The following is a 20,240-nucleotide window of genomic DNA, read 5'->3' as shown; positions in this document are numbered from 1 at the left end:
CACTTAGAAACTAATGTATACTGCGACTAAGAGAAACTAAGAGAGCGACTAAGATGATTACTGGGCTGGGACACCTTCCTTATGAGGAAAGCCTATGGCGTTTGGGCCTCTTCAGTCTAGAAAAGAGACGCCTGAGGGGGGACATGATTGAGACATACAAATTATGCAGGAGATGGACAGAGTGGATAGAGAGATGCTCTTTACACTCTCACATAACACCAGAACCAGGGAACATCCACTAAAATTGAGTGTTGGGAGAGTTAGAACAGACAAAAGAAAATATTTATTTACTCAGCGTGTGGTTGGTTTGTGGAACTCCTTGCCACAGGATATGGTGATGGTGTCTGGCCTGGGCGCCTTTAAAAGGGGATTGAACAAGTTTTTGGAGGAAAAATCCATTATGGGTTACAAGCCATGATGTGTATGTGCAACCTCCTGATTTTAGAAATCGGCTATGTCAGAATGCCAGATGCAAGGGAGGGCACCAGGATGAGGTCTCTTGTTATCTGGTGTGCTCCCTGGGGCATTTGGTGGGCCTCTGTGAGATAAGGAAGTTGGACTAGATAGGCCTATGGCCTGATCCAGTGGGGCTGTTCTTATGTTAAGTTCCATAATGGAATAGATGTGTAATATTTTAATTTTATTTATGATACAAAACAAAGTTGTTGAATTTTTGACTTTAAAACTGAACTGAATGGGATGTTTTTGTCTATTAAGGCAAAGTTTCCCAACTGACTAAATGAACGCAGTACAAAAATTACCAAATGAAACAGAGACAGCTGTCACATATCACTACAAAATTCAATGAAATTTTGATGCTGAATATTAAAATGTTGGCCAAATACCTGCATATCTGTATGTAATCAATACTTACTAGAATCCTGACCTTCAAAATTTGCAAAAGAGAAAGCAGAAGCTATTTAAGTTCCATGATGGAATAGAGGTGTAATATTCTATTTTATTTATCTGTATGTAATCAAAACTTAATAGAATCTTGCCTTTCAAAATTTGCATTAGAGAAAGCAGAAGCTATTTTTTCTAGCTCTGGCATATTTTTAGTGAAGAACTTCAAGTGCTTGTTGGACTTTCTCCAATAATTTGCCCCACTTAGCCCTTAATAGTGTTTGCTAATATGAGCTATCAATTTTATTTATAACATAGTGCTAACAATACTCATACTTGAGACAGTGCCATACCAGTGCAGCAAACAGTTGTTGCTGTTACATCACACTGATTCTATTTATTTAATGATAATTTAGAAACTTTTCAGAGGTAAACCGATAAATAAAGCATCATTTACCTTATGCAAATTGTCTACTTTGTCTAGCTCAAAAACTAAGGCTGTTCAAAGTGGGTGGGAAGAACTGAATAGATAGTTAAGCTCAAATTATTGAAAAGGTTAAGTGTCAAGCAGTACAAGTAATTTAAATAGTACTATAAATATGAAAAGGAAGTGATTGCAGCACTAAACTCATCATCCATTGCTCTTTACAAATGCTCACTTTACATAAGGAACAGAGGTCAAATCCAAAGGTCTGTGCATTTCGAGATCCCGCATTCATGTAATTTCCCATTAGCAACACTAGTTCCAGAAGACTGCTGAAGCTCTTGCTCTTCTTTATTTCTTCACAGGCTGCACTGACAGCCATGATGTCAGGTTTGATGTTGTTCACCTGTTCCTCAAACTGAAGCTTAAAAAGAATAGCACTCAACCGTGGTTGCAGTCTTTTCACATTGCTCATCTGATTGAAAAGGAGAAAAGCTTTCTTTTAAAACCTGTGCTATGCTTTGGCATGGAGTAAATTAGCAACATCTTGAATGATTTATTGGTGTGACAGATATGAAGCAACAACCTCATGTCTATACATGATCATAAAGTAGTTGAATAAAATGAAAGATGCTTGTGCAAGCATCTGAAATCCTATATGTGAACACAATTAAGAACTATTGCCCTCTTCAACTAACTGGAACATGTAAACAGTAAAAAAAATCATACATCATTATCTTTTCAACTACAGACTGTAGAATGCAAGTATTACTCAGTAGTAAAAATTGTAAAGAACAGCTCTGTTTTTCCTACAGTTGAACAATGTTCATCCTGAGCAAGTGTTCGAAAAACAGATTAGTATAAATTACTAAACCTGAAAATTAGTAAATAAAACCTGCCATTCAGCTAACATTTCCAGGAATTGTAACTTCAGATTTTGCGTGCCCTCACATTCTAGTCTGCACAATCTATAAAGATCCAAATGAAAATCACCAGTAATGTTCAAATAAAGTGGCTCTTTCAGGATCTATAGACTCCAAGCCTGTAAAAATTTTAAAAGCATTCCAAAGGTATAACAGATTCCATACTTTTAATACTGCATATTCTCATTCTGTAATACAGTCATTTTCTTCATTCTACACCCTGCAATTTTGCATGTGCATACATGTGAATATACCCACACCTACTTATGTGTGGTGTGGTAAATACACACACATTTTTATATCTACAACATAGTTTGATCTGCAGCTATACTGAACACAAGCAGAATTTATTATCTTCCTGTTCAATAAAATGATCCAAAACAGCCAACACTGGGGAGCCCCTCTGAGGGCAAAAAGGTAGGATATAAATTCCTAGGTTAAAAAAATTAAGTAGATTCTATCAAAATTAAAGTTACATACAAATAAAAGCTTATAATGAAACAGCATAAAGATCTTTTTAAAATAGAAGTGCCTAAAATGTCAAGCTTTAGATGCTCACCCAAAGGCTAAGCGAGTGTCAACATGTTTCACTGTCTCAGTGCCACTTTACAGAACGCTTTGTCCCATGTGCCACACACCATGTGTCAGAATAGGAAGACACAAACCAGTGCTTCTCTAAACAATTTCAAGGACCAGGCATGAGTGAAGGCACTTAAATCCCAAATCCTAACCAACTTTCTAGCACTGGCATAGCTGTGCCAATGGGACACGTGCTGCATTCTGCAGTTGGGTGGCACTTACAGAGGCCTCCTCAAAGCAAGGGAATGTTTGTTCCCCTATCTTGGAGTTGCATTGCTCTTATATTGGTGCTGGAAAGTGGGTTGGGATTGCACCCTAAGTTACCCTGCTCCCAAATCATTGACAACTTTACAGACTAGAATATGTATCTCAAACCCAGCATGGAAACAAACTGATACTCACCACAATAGCAAACTGCTCTGGTTCAGACAGGTTGTTATAGTCGCTCTTCAACTTGGACAATTCATTGAGTTGTTTTTGTTCAGGAAGGTGCTTTATTAAATTCTACATGAAAAGAAAAGCTTGAAATATTAGATTTCTATGGCCTTCTCTCAACACAATTCTCATTCTGAAATGAACAAAAAGTTAAAGCCATTGGTAACAAACCAAGAAAGATATTTTGATAGAGGTGGATAACCCAGTGAGTTATCATGCAAGCAGTGGTGAATAACACAAATTCTGTGTTATTTGTGTGTTATTCTGTGTTATAGACTGGAGCACCTTCCTTATGGGGTAAGGCTAAAGCATTTGGGGCCTTTTATCTTGGAAATATGGAACGTATAAAATTATGCATGAGACAGTGTTTTCTTCTCCCTCCTACACTATAATAGAACTAAGATCATTCAATGTAACTTATTGATGGGAGACTGAAGACAGATAAAAAGAGGTAATGGAGTACATAGTCTGTGCAGGAGGTCTGATCTAGAGGGTAGAGCCTCTGTTTGCCTGAAGATAACATCCACAAGGTCGCCAGTTCGAGGCCACCAACACTGTGCGACCTTGAAGCAGCTGACAAGCTGAGCAGAGTTATTCCATCTGCTCTGAGCGTGGGAGGATGGAGGCCAGAATGTGAAAACAGATCAGAAAGAAACATCTGAATGTTGTGGTTCATGAAAGACAGAACCTTCTTTCAATTGTAAAAATCCCTACGGGGATTTAAGTAGCCTGCCTATGTAAACCGCCTTGAATAAAGTCTTGAATAAAAACCAAGAAAGGCGGTATATAAATACCTGTATTATTATTATTATTATTATTATTATTATTATTATTATTTAGAATTCATTGCCACAGGATGTGATGATGGCCACTAGCTTGAATGGATTTAAAGACAGATAGACTAATTTATAGAGAAGAGGTCTATCAATTGCTGCTAGTTTTGATGACTATGTACTATCTCTGTCATCAGCTTTTAGGCTGCTAATGGCTTTGAGCAGCTGCTGGCTATTAAGAGAGAAGCCACTGGAAAAATCTGCAGACTGAAGAGGAGGCAGGACTAGTAGTTCTATGCACTGGCACAATTCAAACTAAGGAGACCAGACAGAGGTAGGCCATCTGGGAAAAACTACTCCTTCAAAGGACAGCATAGAATCCCAGAGGTTCTTAATATGACTAGGCACTCAAGGAGTCAAAATATAACCAGTTATTAAAAACCTGAGGGAAAATTATTAATGGGGAATGGGGGAAAAAAGCACTGGAGAAAAATACAAACAGAAGCCTGATGGAAAATGCCTGAACTCAGCTGGATGAACACAAAGAAGAAGCTTGACAGAATTGGATGCAGCAATAGTGCCCAGCAGAAGAAAACCTGGATATGACTCAAGAGCAAAATTATTTATTATTATTATTATCATCAACTTTATTCTACCCCTGGAACGGCCCTGGAACACAAGAGTCTCCTCCCTGTAGGGTCAGTGGCGGTAGGCTGGAACTGAGCAGAGGCAGAGGCCTTTTAAGCAACAACACCCAGCCCTCCTTCACAAGTTGGCACTGTGTGGACACAGTACTGACCTGACCCCTTCCAGCCACCTTGGACTCAGGACCAGTGCAACTTCTGAGGAAGCCTCTCCTGTGGTGAATCCCACTTGCAGTGTGTTTGGTCTGTAAGGTGGGGATGGGGGGTTTGAATGGGCTCTGCTCACAGGAAGGATCAGGTGCAGTCCAGGAACACTTTCCCGGGAGTAAGCCCCGTGGAGCGCAGGGGGACCTGCTTCTGAGCAGGCATGGCTCAGTCCCTGGCCCCACGAGTTGAGGGAACGGGCTGCCGCCTTCCAGCTCAGAGCCAGGTCTCCCTGCTGGCCGCAGCACATGTGGCACTCGCAGCTCCTGCTGCTGCTGCTTTCCAAGAGGGCACAACCGTCTGCTGCGGGACCAACCAGGATTGCTGGCGAAGGACTCCGCGAACCTGAGGCGGCGAGTCGCAGCACACTCTGAGAGCGGGAGAAAGGTGCAGGCGCCTAGCCACGCACTGAAGCTCTTACGCTGCAACCCCAACCACATTTTCCTAGGAGTAAGACCCATGGACTATGGGGGGCCTTGCTTCGGAGTAGACATGCAGAGCCTTGGACTCTGGCTGCAATCCTAGCCACATTTTCTTGGGAGTAAGCCCCATGGATTATAATGGGGCTTACTTCTGAGTAGGCATGCAGAGCCTTGGACCATAGGGCTGCAGTCCTAGCCCCACTTTCCAGGGGTAAGCCCCTTGGGCTATGATGAGGCTTGCTTCTGAGTAGGCATGCAGAGGCTTGGACCATAGGGCAGCAGTCCTCGCCCCACTTTCCAGGAGTAAGTCCCACAGAGTATAATGGGTCTTTCTCCTGGGTAGTCATAGCTGGACTTAGGGATACAATCCTGTCCATGCTTTCCTGGAAGTATACCCCAATGATCTAATGGGACTTACTGAGGAGTATACAGGCATGGGATTGGGGCTGTGAGCCCCTGTGAGTTGCAAACCAACACAGATCCAGTGGCTCCTAAATGGGCATATAGGGGTATAAGGAACTGGGGCTTCCCATCTTGCCCTGGCCTGCAGGAAGGCACGATCCCCAGCCCAATTCAGCTCCCCCCCCCCCCCGGGGGTGGCATAAAAGGGAGAACCTTACTGGCTGGCGCTGTGGCTCCAGCCTCCCCCCCACACACACACCCTGGCAAATTAGATGGTACTCCTGACAAGGAACAGCCCGGGATCTGGTGGCATGATGATAGGGGAACTCAATATACCTTATGGGGCTGTTGCCCCCCCCCTTGCATGGGGGGAAGAGAACCTACGAGTATTGGGCAATTTGGCTAAATGGGTTCTGATTTACGCCTCAGCCGTAATTTGGATGTGCCCTCTAGGGCCACCCCGTTTTGAATATGGGGACATAATACGCTGTGCCTGTCAGGGCTATGCCATATTGTGATCAGCAGGGCTATGCTTGGGAGCAGCATTTTTAGACTTCAAGCTTTACGCTACCTAGTGAAACCCCACTGTGGGGGTGGAGAATCCCACAGTGGGACTCGAGACATGGCTGGTCTTGCCGCCCAAAGGGGCTTGGGGGAGCTGGAGAGATAGCAGTCACCTGATAGCTAGTGGCAAGGCTTAGTAGTCCGAGGTACTGGGGGATGACCATGGGTGCAGATCCTGTGCACCTTTGAGTGCAACTCGGCCAGCAAGTTCACCAGGAGCAATTGTTCACGAGCACATGCCTGCAGTCTCTGCAGCACAATGCAAGCAGTCTCTGCACACCTTAGGGTGGAGTTGGCCCTGATATGGCCCCTGAGGATGAGCACGGGATAGCTGCACAGGATGCAGTCTCTGCACACCTTAGGGGGCAGTTGGCCCCAATCTGGTCAATGAGGATGAGCACGGGATAGCCAGAGAGGGGTGCAGCACCAATTAGATTCCCCACATTTTTACTTCATTGGTTGAAGCCTTTGACCCGACCATCGGTCACCAATAAATTATGGTAGCAGTGTAGTGGCTAGTTTCTTGGCCTGGGCCTCAGGGATTTTCATGAGTTTTGGAAGTTCCAAGTTGCAACCAGCATTGGGAATCTGCAAGCGTCTGAGGGGAGCTTCTCTATGCATTCTGAAATGAACATGCAGACACTTTTGCCTGGCATGTCTCTTGGATAAATAATAACAGAGCTGAGGTCCTTCCTCCTTTTATCAGGAGTACTGCCCCTACTCCTTTCAGGGGGGGGGGTGCTACTTTGCCAACCCACTTAGTGGACATAATGTTCCTACACCTTTGGAAAAGGGGAAGAGGTTCTGTTAACAACCCGCTTAGCAGGACCGTGGCCCTTTCTCCTTAGAGAAGGGTGATGTTCTGTTCTGTTAACAACCCGCTTAGTGGGATTGTGGCCCTTACTCCTTAGAGAGGGGTGCTGTTCTGTTACCAGCCCACTTAATGAGTGTGGGTGCACTGTCCTTTCTCCTTTGGGAGGGGGATGTTCTGTTAGCAACCATTTAACAGGGGCTCTGCCCCTACTCCTTGGAAGGGGGTGATGTTCAGTCACAGACCCGCCTTACAGGATTGTGGCCCTTCCCCTTGAGAGGGAGGATGTTTTGTTAACAGCCCGCTTCACGGATATGCTGCCCCTACTGCTTTAGGGGTGCTGTTGTTACCAACCCGTTTAACAGGCATGCAATCCCTGCTCCAGTGGGAAAGGGGTGATGATTAGCAACCATTTAACAGGTGCTCTACACCTAGTCCTTGGAGAGAGGTGATGTTCAGTCACCAACCCGATTAACGGGATTGTGGCTCTTCTCCTTGAGAGGGAGGAGGTTCCGTTAACAGACCGCTTCACGGATATACTGCCCCCACTGCTTTAGGGGTGCTGTTACCAACCCGCTTAATGGGCGTGCGACCCCTGCTTCAGTGGGAGAGGGGTGATGATCCGTTAACAACCTGCTGGCAGGTATGCTGCCCTGTTCCTTTGAGAGAGGGGTGATGTTGTTACCGACCCGCTTAATGGGTGAGCGGCCCCTTCTCCGGTGGGGAAGGGGTGAGGTTCTGTTGCCAACCTGCTTAGCGGGTGTGCTGCCCTACTCCTTGAAAGAGGAGTAATGTTGTTACCAACCTGCTTAACAGGCATGTTAATGCCTGTTTAATGCCTACCTGTTTAATGTGCATGCTGTCCCTGCTCCAGTGGGAGAGGGGCAATGTGCTGTCAACAACCTGCTAACAGATGAGCAGCCCCTATTCCTTTGTAGAGGGGTGATGTTACCAACTCACTTAACAAGTGAGCAGTCCCTGCTCTGGTGAGGGAGGGGTGATGTTATGTTGACAACCTGCTTAGCTGCCCCTACTCCTTTTAGAGAGGGGTGATGTTTTCCAACCTGCTTAACAGGCGTGTTGCCCCTCCCAGGTGAGGGAGGGGGGATGTTCTGTCGGCAGCCAGCTTAATGGGTGTGCTGCCCTCTCCCTTTGAAAGGGAGGTGATGTTGTTACCACCCTGCTTAATGGGTGTGCTGCCCCTACTCCAGGGGGGTGGGGCGATGTTCTGTCAACAATCCGCATAACGGGAATGTGGCCCTTCCTTTCGGGGAAGGGTAATATTTTGTTAACAACCCACTTAGCGAGATTGCACCCCCTACTCCTCGGACTGGAGACTGTTCCATTACCAGCCCGCTTGCGGGTGTGCTGCCCCTGCTCTTCAGACAGAGGGTGATGAGGCTTTGGCCATTTCAGGGGCTGGTTGGCTCCAGTGGTTAATAACCAGCTTGGCGGGTGTGCGGCCCCTGCTCTTCAGACAGCGGGTGATGAGGCTTTGGCTGGGGGGGACTATCCTTTCAGTTTCCACTTGCTGTAACCTCTCCCCCCTCTGTTCTGCGAATGCAGTCTAACCTGGCTCTCTTTTTTAACCCTCTGCAGGATGCTGTGTTAATCCGGTTCGCATGTTGAACTGTGACCACTCTAATGTCTTTTGGGTCCACATGGGGCGGCCACTGGCAGTTAGCCCCCCCCCACACAGGTCTGTGGGTTGGCCAGGCGTAGTGGCAATGGGGTCAGCTGCTGCCCATGATGGCGGAGTTTGTGAAGAACCATCCCCACATGCAGTAGTTGGCATTCAATTAAATGGGAACAATCGGGGTGGGAGGTCCAGTCTTTCGCTGGGGCTCAGAGTGTGAGAAGTTTGCCACTCTTCACAGGCGGCTGACTGGCACACTTTGGTCGGACTTCCTGCAGCATCACGGGTGGCGTGGGGACTACTGCTGCCCCAGGAAGAAGGTCACCAGGGAGATTGGCCTGTTTGTCTCAGGAGCGGGAGACCAGGTTACCATGCATCCTGCAATTGACTTTTCTCTGCCATATCTCTACAAGGGGGATGGGGTTGACTTGTCAGAGGGGAGTGCAGTCATCTGTCTCGGAGACCTGCAGGGTGGCCTTCGGGCACTCTTTCCGTTTGGGAGTAGGGCAGTCAAGTGCTAGGCTGACCCCTCCTGGTGGCAGGTGGTGTGGGTTAGGAGGCATGAAATGGACTTTGGCATGCACCTTCAGGCGGCATAGGCAGGGTAGAACCCAATTGCAGTCCTCAGGGGCTCGGCGGCACAAGGACGTAGACGGGGCCCTGGCCGGGACCGTGGGGTCCGCCTCAGAGGCTCAGCGGCCCTTAAGGGACAGACCTGGATGAGCTACGCCAACTGAGAAAGGGGCATGGCTTGGAGTTGGGTGCATGCCAGCCTGGGGGCAGATGTGTTCTGGTACCGCCCAGTGGTCCTGCCCCCACACCACGGGGGACTTCGCTCCCTCTGTGGCTGCAGGTCTCAGCCTCCCCTTTGGTTATAAATGCTAATTAAGTGGCCCTTTCTCTCATATCTGTTGTCTCGAGTGTTCATTGGACGATGCGCAAAGAAAGTTCTTATCTACTCTGGAGTTGAAAAATTCAGTTATAGTTATGCAAATGCAGACATAATGAACACAGGTGATTAATCCTAGATAGATCATCAGCAGATTTCTGCTTAATGAAAACATGGATCATAAAACAGATGGCACTGCACCATACCTGAACAATGGACTCTGACAGCTGGGCTTCATCTATTTCCAATATCATCATTTTTATTTCTTCATAAGGCACCCGAAAAGAACCCAGAAAGATAGCTAAAGAAAAACAAAATCAGAGTTTACGACGTAGGACCAAAATACCTATGTTGTGCTAAAAGCAAAAAACTCAATAGTCCACCAAAAACGTTACTAGCCACTTGCTCACAAAATACCTGCATTAGTCATTTACTGTAGGCAGACTATCAACTCAAACAAAATTTAAGATGACAAAAAAAGTCAGCTTGAGAAAAGGAAAAAAGAGGTAGCATGGAGGTTGAAAGATCCATGAAAATTCATACCAGATCTTAAGCATTTGGTGTTTGGAGGAAACAGTTAACTCATAACAGGTTTACACCTAATGCCTAAAGGAGAATGAATCAAGTCTACTGCAGAATTAAGAGACACATTAAAAGAGAAATACAAGATCTAATCAGGAGATGAAAATAAGGTGATGAAAGGAGAACAGAGCAGCAAGTAGATAATTCACTTCATTGAAGATGGCAAGCACTGTAGAAGTGTTTTTGTTTTATTTCATTAAAAAAACCGGTTTTTCCTCACACATGCACAAACCTTGTGGAAAGCCTACTGATGCAGTTACATTGGTTTTTAAAGAAAACTCGCTTTGTTTTAAACTTTTCTGAAAATAATTATATTCACGGCATTAAGCTATTGTTGCTATAGTATATCGCAGTGGTTCTCAAACTTTTGACTGATGACTCCTCGGACCTACTCGGTCATTTCCCACAGTCCCCTGTTAAGGCTACAATCCTATACATTGTATAGGATGGGTTTTTTTTGGCAAAGATTCCACAGCTCTCCTGACTAGTTTCTGCTGCTCCCCAAGAAGCCACAGCTCATAGTTGGGGAACCACTGGTACAAGATGAAGTGAGAAACCAATAGTGCCTAAAATACAAATCCAAAATTAGTGTTCTGTCTTCCAGAGAACAAGCTAACAATTTTTTAAAAAACGCAGTAAAAAAATCAGTCAAATATTCCAATAATTTCAAAAACAGGAAGGGTTTACTCACAAAGGTTTTGTGCTATCTTTGGATCGAGGATTTTGAGTTCTTTGATTCGCTTTTTAATAGATTTCTTTTCATCAAAATCTTCATCTTTTTTTACTGTCAACATGTACAATAGCATGCATCAGGGTATGTGACAACACCATATAACAGTAGTGGACAACCTGAGGTTCAATGGTTTCAGGTGGCCTGCAAGACAAGCACTACCGGGGAATACTACATTTCCGTTTATACCTACACAGCAGGGTTTTTCAACATTTTTCATGGCACACCGACAAGGGGCTAAAATTGCCAAGGCACACCATCTGCTTTTTGACAATTGACAAGACACACCATAATGCTGGAGGGGTGCTCACATCGCTTAATGCCCCTACTGATAAATAATGCTTCTCCAAACTCCCATGGCATTTCTATTATTTTTTTCCAATTTTTTTTTTTTTACATTTTAATTGCTGTAAACCTTGAATGCCCTCACCTGGAGAAAAGTAGGGTTAAAAAAAATCTATTAAATAAATAGATTATAGCCCCAAACTAGTTCAGAAACTAAACAAGGTGTTTTAAACAACTACAATGGCTGGCACTGGTAGCTGAGAAGATCAGGCCTGAGGGATTCCAGTGTGCAGCACCTACACATGAATCCTCTTGTCTGAGTTGAAATATACTCAAAAATAGCACAACCATCTGAGCCTATGATTTAAAAAAACTGAAAGTACCATGCCTAATACCCATGGAAATCAATGGAATTCCATGCTTAAGTGAGCACTCAAATTCAATTCATTTTGTTAGAATTTCTAGCTCTCCACAAGTTCTCATGCATGTATTTCTGATAATAAGATGCTTTCTACTTGGCTTAGGACAAAACACTTAGTCACTGGAATTAGACAACACTATACATTGGATTCACTAATTACACCTGAAATCTTACATGACATTTTTCAGAAGAATTCAATTTTTATCATTTTGTCACCAAAAATTAACACTTTTTTGTTAAGTTAAAGTACAGTTACAATGAGGTCCTGCAAAACCAACAGTAGCATATTGGCCCTGTCGAGTAAACAGCAAAGATTGTCCATCAGGGCTATCAAGGCAGTTAACTCTTTAAACTAATCCAGAAATTAGATTGACATAGCTGTATTTGTACTCTAAATTTCATTTTTAAATATCAAAGGATCACTCACAAAAAAATTAGAATAAAAACAATTTAAAACAGATCTTCATAATTCATATCCAATACAAAATCTTTCAGTGATATCTATCTATACGTGCATAGTGTCATACACACACAGCCCCATTTATTTATTTATTTATGTTTACAGTGGCTTTTCAGCCTTGACATGTTTGCAAAGCAGTTTACAGTTTAACTAGTAATTAAAGGGCACAAAATTAAGGAGGATGTGTTTATGGGAGTCTAGATCAGGGTGTCAAACTCATGTAATAGAGGGCCGAAAAGCATTCATGATGCCTGCTGAGGGCCAGAGGTGATGTCATTTCACAGGAAGTAATGTCATTAAACAGGTCAAAACCAGAAATAAACACTCTGTTCACGAGTTCATGTAGGAACTCATTAGCTGCTAATGACAGGAGAGAAAATACACAAATCTTGATCATATTTCAAGATATGGGAGAGCCCAATTATCACGTGGGCCAGCCTTTTAGTAGTGTCACCACAGCATTGTTCAGCAGCTGAGAGCCCGAGGGCCAGACAAAAAGCTTCCGCAGGCTGCATCCGGCCCCTGGGCCTTATGTTTGACACCCCTGGTCTACATGGACTTGGAACTGACTGGTGTTAAATATGTCATCAACATTGCAGAGTATTCTCATCCACATGGTAATATAATTCAGACTAACTTGTACTCAATATATGCTACACTTAAGACTATAAGTAAGGCCAAGAGCGACTCCGTTTCCATATGACATACAAGGCATTCTTCAGTTGGACTATAAGAATAGCTACTGTTTCATTTAAAACAAAACCCAAAATGAAGAACTCCGATTTTCTAATAAAATGACAAAATTACAGCACTATGTTCTTTTACCTTGCTTTTGACAACAAAATGTAAGTTCCAGCTTGCACAGTAAATCAGCATTCTCATATTTGCTATCATTTGCCATGATCCAGAAACAGTTCTCCTTCATTTCATGCGGTCTAATCTGTAAATATGTTGCAGCTTTTAAGCATCATTATTTTGACATTATTACTACACTTAAATTGCACATCCCTACACATTCTTATCTGAGAATGAATACCACTGAATTCAATGGGTTTTACTTCTGAGTAGATACGCATTAGGCTTGAGGTTGGATACTATTATAGTAGTCATGCACATAATATGGGCATTGACTGCCAATTACTTCTGAACTACTAAAATAAATTTGCTCTTTGCCAGTGGTTCAGAACTCAGTAGTTGAAAACTACTTTGTAGTTCCAAATACAATTGATAGTCACTTATAGGGCGAGAATTTTGTCAATAAATCAAGATTTAATCATTACTTCACCTTATTTCCAAGGTCACTCAAGGGTCAGGGGTTTTCAAGCAACTCACAGCAACTGAGAAGCAATGTAGAGATAAATAGAGGGCTACTATTCGCCATGGTAACCTGCTTGGCAAGCGCCAGCCAAAGTTACCCTTTGATTCTCCTCCTGAGAAAAGGGCTCAAGGCTTCCACTGAAATCAAGCAAGGCTCATTCCTCTTTCCAGTTTGCAAACGCTTGGCAAAAATCTGTTGTTTTTTTAAACACTAGGATATAATCCTTCTTTCAACTTGAAACGAAGTCCCAGGCTACAATTCAGTGCACCGTTTTTTACAAACACCCATGGAAAGCAATGGGTCTACTTCTGAGTAAACAGGGTTGCAACTATGTGCAGCTCAGTCATTCCTTGTTGCTCTTCTTTCTGCTGTGAATTGCACACTCTCAGTTATGTGTTCTATGCTGAATGTTATATGCAGAGCCTCTGGTACCACGCAACTTAATGAAAGATTTGATTAATGGTTCTCCTGTAGTGGTTCCCAACTTTTTTCACATGTATACCCCTTGGCAACTTGTTTCCAAAAATTGTACCCCTCATATTAGTTAAATGTTTATAATAACATAAGCCCTCATCTCCTCTATATGAAAACCCATACTTCATATATTCATCACAGTATTTTCTCTTTATCTGTTTGAAGAACTGAAGACTATGCCTTTGCACTGTTTTGAATCAAAAGTGTCCTGAGAAATTCTTGGTGATTGATCACTTTCCATATTATGTTTCACCTTTTTAACTGTGCTGGTTTTCCATCACTGATTCATACATGAATTGATGACCAAAAACAAGCTATTGGTGGAGCTTTCAACAGCCAACTAGCTACATCCCTTCCTGCCTTGCTGGTCCTGCAAGGCATTCTGGAGTATGACCTGCCTTTTTCTGCCATTATTAAATTATTTTGCAAGCACCCCTAAAGGTTCTGTCCAGTGTCCCTGGGGGTACATGTACCCCAGGTTGGGAACCACTGTTCTACTGGTATGTTGCTTACAGCGCACTTACTCTGATAGTGTTTACAAAAAGGTTGTGAAGACCAGAATTTAGAAAGTTAAAGAATAAAAATGTATCTTATGATCTTTTACTATATTTTTAATAAATTAGAAACTGTACAGTTCTTAGGTAACAATTACTGGTAAGCTATTTTTCAGGATCTGACTTCGGGTAAAATCAGACAAAACTATAGACACCACCACCAACCTAAGTTTAACCCCCCCCCCCCCGACAACTTATCTGAGAGTCACAGAACATTCCATGATTTTGGCTCAGAACCTGGCCTCAACTTATCTGTGAGATCAACATATAGGCAAGTGTCTGCAGTATTTACAAAGAGACACCAAGCACTGAAATAAGTGGTGAGACGAGACAGTACTAACTAAATGGAGTGGATGGAATGACCATAGTTCTTCATGGGTTCAAACATGCAGCAGCTAACATGGGGGCTAGAGGGGGGGGGAAGCACTAAGTTACACAATGGATCAGAATACATCAGTCTGCTGTACTCCAGGTTAAGCAACTCTGCTGCTCAAATTACTTTCCCTTTCCAATCATCTTTTTGTAGTACCAGCTTCCCCAGGTCTCTACACACCTTCCACACAGCCTCATTAATGTCATAAAGTAAGTTGCAGGTAGAAGCAACTGATGAGGTGGAGGATCAACTAAGGGGCAATGGAAACTGCTGTCCTTGCTAGCAGGCATCACATGACAGCCAACGATAGGGCACTATCATTGAGAAACACTACTAAGGGCACAATCCTAACCCGTTATGTCAGTGCTTTCCAGCACTGGCATAACAAGGCCAATGGGACGTGTGCTGCATCCTGCAGTTGGGTGTCACTTACAGAGGCCTCCTCAAAGTAAGGGAATGTTTGTTTCCTTACCTCAGAGCTGCATTGCCCTTATGTCAGTGTTGGAAAGCACTGACATAAGGGGTTAGGATTGCACCCTAAATGACTACACAATAGCACTAAGCATGAGCTTTAGTGTCAACAGCCAACGTTAGATACTTCTGGCACAACAAAAAGCTGTGCTCCTGCATGGTACTGATTTAACAGCTCACATGCCACACAACGCTCAAGAAAAAGGAACCTGGTTACCCTTCCTCTCAGCTACTACTCAGCTGCATTGGCCTTTGCCAGCAGATCTCCTTACTGGGGACTGCTGATTTTCATCTTAGTTATTAACAAGATGTTAAACCAATGCCAGCATCAGAAAATTCAATTAGCGCGATTTCAATGTGGAATTTTACATAAGACCTTTTCCACGCTTGCCTTACCTTTGACCAGTTGAATCGTTTCATAACAACCTCAGGTTTAAACTCTTTTTTAGGCTTCAATCCAAAAGGCAGCACATGAGGAGATGGAGAGCACTGAACTCCAGGTAATTTCTGTAGTGGAGGAGGAGGAGGTGGAGGAGGAGGTGGTGGTGGTGGTGGTGCACCATCCAAGATCAGATGCTTTCCTGAACCATTAATCAATGAAGATGGCAAAGGGGGAGGTGGGGGAGGCACTGCAGATGATGGTAAACTAGATGCTGTATCAGCTGATGGAACTGAAGGTGCAGATTCTTCTAGGAATGAATGTGGGCAGGCAACTAACCCTTTAGTTATGGAAACATTCTGAAAAAGAAATATAAAATATCAGATTTATTAATGCAACATTCCATAGAAGTTGTACACATTCTAAATCTCTTACTGTATTTCATTAATACAAAAGCACTTTAAAACCTTAGTAAACACCAGACTGAGTCCCAGACAGCATGTGCATATGGTTATGGGCATCTTCCACAGAATCCCGATCACCCAATTGACGGGGTGATCAGAGTCTGTTTGGCCTGCCCTAAGACACGAGAGTCTCCTCCCTATGGGGAGGGGAACAGGGCTGGGTCTGGCAGCTACGGCGGGCCTTTTAAAAGGATCCCTCTGCGGTAGCAGTAGGGAGTGGGGGGCTTAGGGTAGGGATACAGGGGCAAGGTAATGGGTGGCAGGAAAGGGGTTCCGGATTCCCTCCAACCCCTCCCCTTTCGGCACATTCTCGGGGCGCCTTCGGCCCTATTCACCCCCACTGCCATTCCATTCCCCAGCTTGGGGCTTCCCTCTTCTACCTCTCCCACCCCCGCCAACAATTCTCCCCCCGCTATCCTCCTAAGGGTCCGCTCCTCCACCCCTTCAGTTATGGGGACCCCGCTGTGCCCCCCACGGCCCAGCCTACCTTGTTGCGGGGGTGGGGGGCCACCCCGCTTGCCTGCCTGCTGCTGCCCCGACCGCCTGCTTGGTGTAGGGACCTGTGGCCGGGAGAGGGTGGGGGACTGCCCAGACCACCTCCACGATGCGGGGCCTGGATGGGGGGCTGCCCAGTCCGCCGCACGCTGCGGGCTGGCCGCCTTGGCCACTGGCTTGGCGCGGAGGCCCCCGGCCTCAACCCGGTGAGGCATCAGACACACTGGAAGGCTGGCCACCTCGGTAGCTGGCGCACCAGGGCGGCTGGTCAGCAGCCGCTGCAGGCTGTGGCCGCCATGTTAGGGGGGTTCTCCCCGTTTGCAAAGCCGGCGCCATCTCGTTTGTGCGCCCTGGGTGCGCGCCATGTTGGGGAGGTCGCAGCAATGCGCATGTGCGGCCTTAGGGCGCCGGATTTGTGCATGCGTGGCCGGTGCCATTACGGGGAGGCCTTTCGGCCTGTCCCCTGAAGGAAGCCATTTTGGGGAGGTCTCTTCCCGGCAACTGCGCAATAGGTCACAGGCGGCCAACACCATGTTTGGAGGGACCTCTCCGGGTCCCAGCAGGCGCCATATTGGGAAGGTCCTCCCCTCCTTGTGCCAGCATGGAGGCTCTGGCGCGGACCCAAGACAGGGCGTCTGGCGCTCGGGGGGGGAGGCCTGCCACATGGAGCGCAAGCTGTACATGGAAGGGGGATGACGAACCTCTTTCTGGTGCATGGCTAGGAGCCATCAGCCCCCCCAAAGGGGGCAGTCTCCTCGCGGGGCACGATTGGGGTCATTTTGGGGAGGTTTTTTTCCCCCATTTGGAGCTGTTTGGGGCTCCTTAAACGCCACCCCCCCCCAGTTGGAGAGCATTGCAATTTGGTGGCATTCTTGCCTTTGGGGAGGTTAACCCTTCAGAGTTAGATGGACCCTGTTTGCGTCACCCTTCCATGTGCCTTGAGTGGGGGCATGTCCCCCTTTCAAGTGGGAAGGGGCTGTTTCCCCCCCACCCTCCAGGTGGCGGGGGTGTGTGGCAGGTGCTGGGGGGGTTTCCCTTTGGGGGGGTTAACCCTTCAGAGTTAGATGGACTCTGTTTGCGTCACCCTTCCATGTGCCTTGAGTGGGGGCATGTCCCCCTTTCAAGTGGGAAGGGGCTGTTTCCCCCCCACCCTCCAGGTGGTGGGGGTGTGTGTGGCAGGTGCTGGGGGGGTTTCCCTCCGCACAACAGTTTGGCTGGATGGGGGGGCAATATTCACCCCCCATAGCTGGCTGGGCTAGGCCCTGTTCAGCCCTCTGAGCTTAAGAACATAAGAACAGTCCAACTGGATAAAGCCACATTCCCATCTGGTCCAGCTTCCTATATCTTGCGTTGGGCCGCAAGGTGCCCCAGGGGATTGTTGGGCTCCAGCTCTGCCCCGTTCTAGGTGCCTGGGAGGGGCGCGCCTTGGGGGGTGCAGCGCTGCAGGTGGCACCTGGCAGTTTCGGGGGCAATTTTGATCATGCATGTTTATACAGGGTTTGGAGCATGATTTGTGCCTGGGGGGATGTGCTTCAAGGGTGCTGTGCCGCAGGCACTGCGTGGCAGGTTCTACAAAATAATCTGGCGCCAACTGCTTGCCTGTTTACTTTCCTTACAGGTTAGGTCTCTTTGTCACCAGTCATAGGTCTTAGTGCAGAGCAGGCCGCAAGGTGCCTACTGCTGCAACGTCAGTTGGGAGCAGGGAGGCTCCCACGGCGGGCTAGCAATCCCCACAGAGGGGCCGGGCAGTATAGCTGCACAGGTCATGGCCTTGCACGAGGAGACCAAGCCTTCTTCAGCAGCTCCCCGAGTGGGGGGCAATGCCCCACCTGAAAAGTGCACATGCAACTCTCTGTCCAATACCCTGCAAGGTATTCTGGATAGCTTTACAGCTCTAGAAAGCTGCGGGCCTTCCACAGCAGCAGTACCAGTGGCTGCTGTGCGGCCACCCACCGGCCCAGCTTTGACCGCCGTGCGGGAACCTACAGAGACCTCTTCGGGCAGCACTGCTGTAGCAGCTCCGTTGGAGTATGGGAACGCTCCAGAGTCCCCCCTGGAAGCCAGGGACAGCACGGGTGAGTATGGTTTGGGTACCTTGGCAGGGGTGGCAGAAGTTTGGGGAAGTAATGGCATTCCTCGTGCCCCACAAGGGCAGGCAGGGGCCATGAGGGCTGGCGCAGGGGGACAACCACAATCGCTCCAGCCCTCACCTGTCGAAGGAGTGGGGGAGAGTCAGCCCCCCCCTTACGAGTCTGCCTCGCCGAGGCTGCCAGCTCAGGGTAGGGAGCTACTCCAGGCCCAGCATGGGGGCGTGCAGGCAGATGACGTGCAGGCTCCCTCCCCGCAGGGCTGGGTCGTTCAACTTTCCGAGGCTCAGCAAGGCAGTATGATGCTGGTGGCACTTGCCCAGCAGGCAGTAGCGGCATTGCATGCAGGTCCCCCCAGGATTCCTTGGCTGCCCCGTCGATGGCTCAGGGGGCGCCCTGGGGGCCAGTGGGCTGCTTGCTGCGAGCATGGCAGAGCAAGGGGGGCTTCCAGGCGTGCAGGCGGAAGGTTACTCCGCTTCTCAGCGGGCCAGTTCAGCCCCAGCCTGGCCTGTGGGACTGCCTGCGCAGGTCAGGCTTGGGCCGGCCGCGGGCACATGGCCCCTATCATCACTGGCTTCCAGGGCAGGGGGGCAGAGAGCTCCCCCCATACCGTACGGGGAAGAGGCCCTCTCGCTTGGGGATCATCTAGCCCCTGCGGTTAAGGAAAAGATATGGAGAGGTGACTACGTAGATCTCTTCAGCCTTATCCACAGGGAGCCGGAGCCTGAGAGCAAGCCAAGGGAGTGCGCTCGAGAACATCAGGCATTGCGTAAGCCCAAGATCGAGCGCAATTGGACTAATTGGTTGGCGGGGTTTATAATTTACATGGGTGTTGTATTACAAAAGGATTTGTCCAAGGGTCCAGTGCTAGCAGAGTATCTGGACTTGATACACAGGGCTTTCAGCAGGTACTCAGGTTCAGGCTGGTTGGCCTATGATGAACAGTTCCGTATACACGTGGGAACTAACCCTCACCTCTCCTGGGATAGGAAGAATTCGGAGCTGTGGTTTCAGCTAGTGGTGGTGGGTGGCGCTGCTGGGGGTGAGCGATCTGACAGCGGGCACCTGATTGCCAGGAGTGCGGGCTCTCGCTCTGTAGGACCAGCTCAGACGGGGACAATGGGCTGGCGGGTTCAATCCCCGCAGGTTTGCTTCAAGTATGTCTCCTTGGGGCGTTGTTCCAGAGCGAGTTGTGCGTTCCAGCACACTTGTGGGCTGTGTGGCGCAGGCCACCCTTTCACCTCCTGCCCAAGGGGTTACAGGGCCAGAAGAGGGAGGGGCCACAGCTCAGGTCAGAAGAAGGGAGGAGATGCGGCCAACGCCACCATTTCCAAAGGGGCTAAGTCCGATTAGGCTCGACGAATTAGCAAGGCTGCTGAGCAGGTACCCAGATCGCTCTGCGGCGATATTCCTATGGGAAGGTTTCACTGAGCGTTTTCGAATCCACTCGCCACACTCCAAGGGCGTGATTTTGGCTCGAAACCTGAGGTCAGTCATGGGCATAGAGGACATAGTCCAGAAGAAGATTGCCAAGGAAGTGAGTTTGGGGAGAGTTCTGGGCCCCTTTCCTACTCCTCCCGCCTGACCTCAAGGTTTCC

General features: G+C 47.1%; 1 protein-coding gene across 1 annotated transcript in view; it reads right to left on the bottom strand.

The window, feature by feature from the left end:
- Positions 1–20,240, bottom strand: part of DIAPH3 (diaphanous related formin 3) — a 160,698-nt gene that overhangs the window by 100,344 nt on the left and 40,114 nt on the right. The window contains exons 12-17 of the mRNA XM_066621358.1: positions 15,614–15,955; positions 12,853–12,967; positions 10,823–10,915; positions 9,756–9,850; positions 3,172–3,273; positions 1,503–1,742 (exon numbers count right to left, since the gene is read on the bottom strand). Coding sequence (XP_066477455.1) covers positions 1,503–1,742; positions 3,172–3,273; positions 9,756–9,850; positions 10,823–10,915; positions 12,853–12,967; positions 15,614–15,955 — 987 coding nt within the window. The remainder of the gene's footprint in view (positions 1–1,502; positions 1,743–3,171; positions 3,274–9,755; positions 9,851–10,822; positions 10,916–12,852; positions 12,968–15,613; positions 15,956–20,240) is intronic.

Source organism: Tiliqua scincoides, chromosome 3 (assembly GCF_035046505.1).
Source record: "Tiliqua scincoides isolate rTilSci1 chromosome 3, rTilSci1.hap2, whole genome shotgun sequence".
NCBI classification, from domain to species: Eukaryota; Metazoa; Chordata; class Lepidosauria; order Squamata; family Scincidae; genus Tiliqua; species Tiliqua scincoides.
Note: the sequence above shows the minus strand (reverse complement) of the source record. Positions and strands in the feature narration are given on the sequence as shown.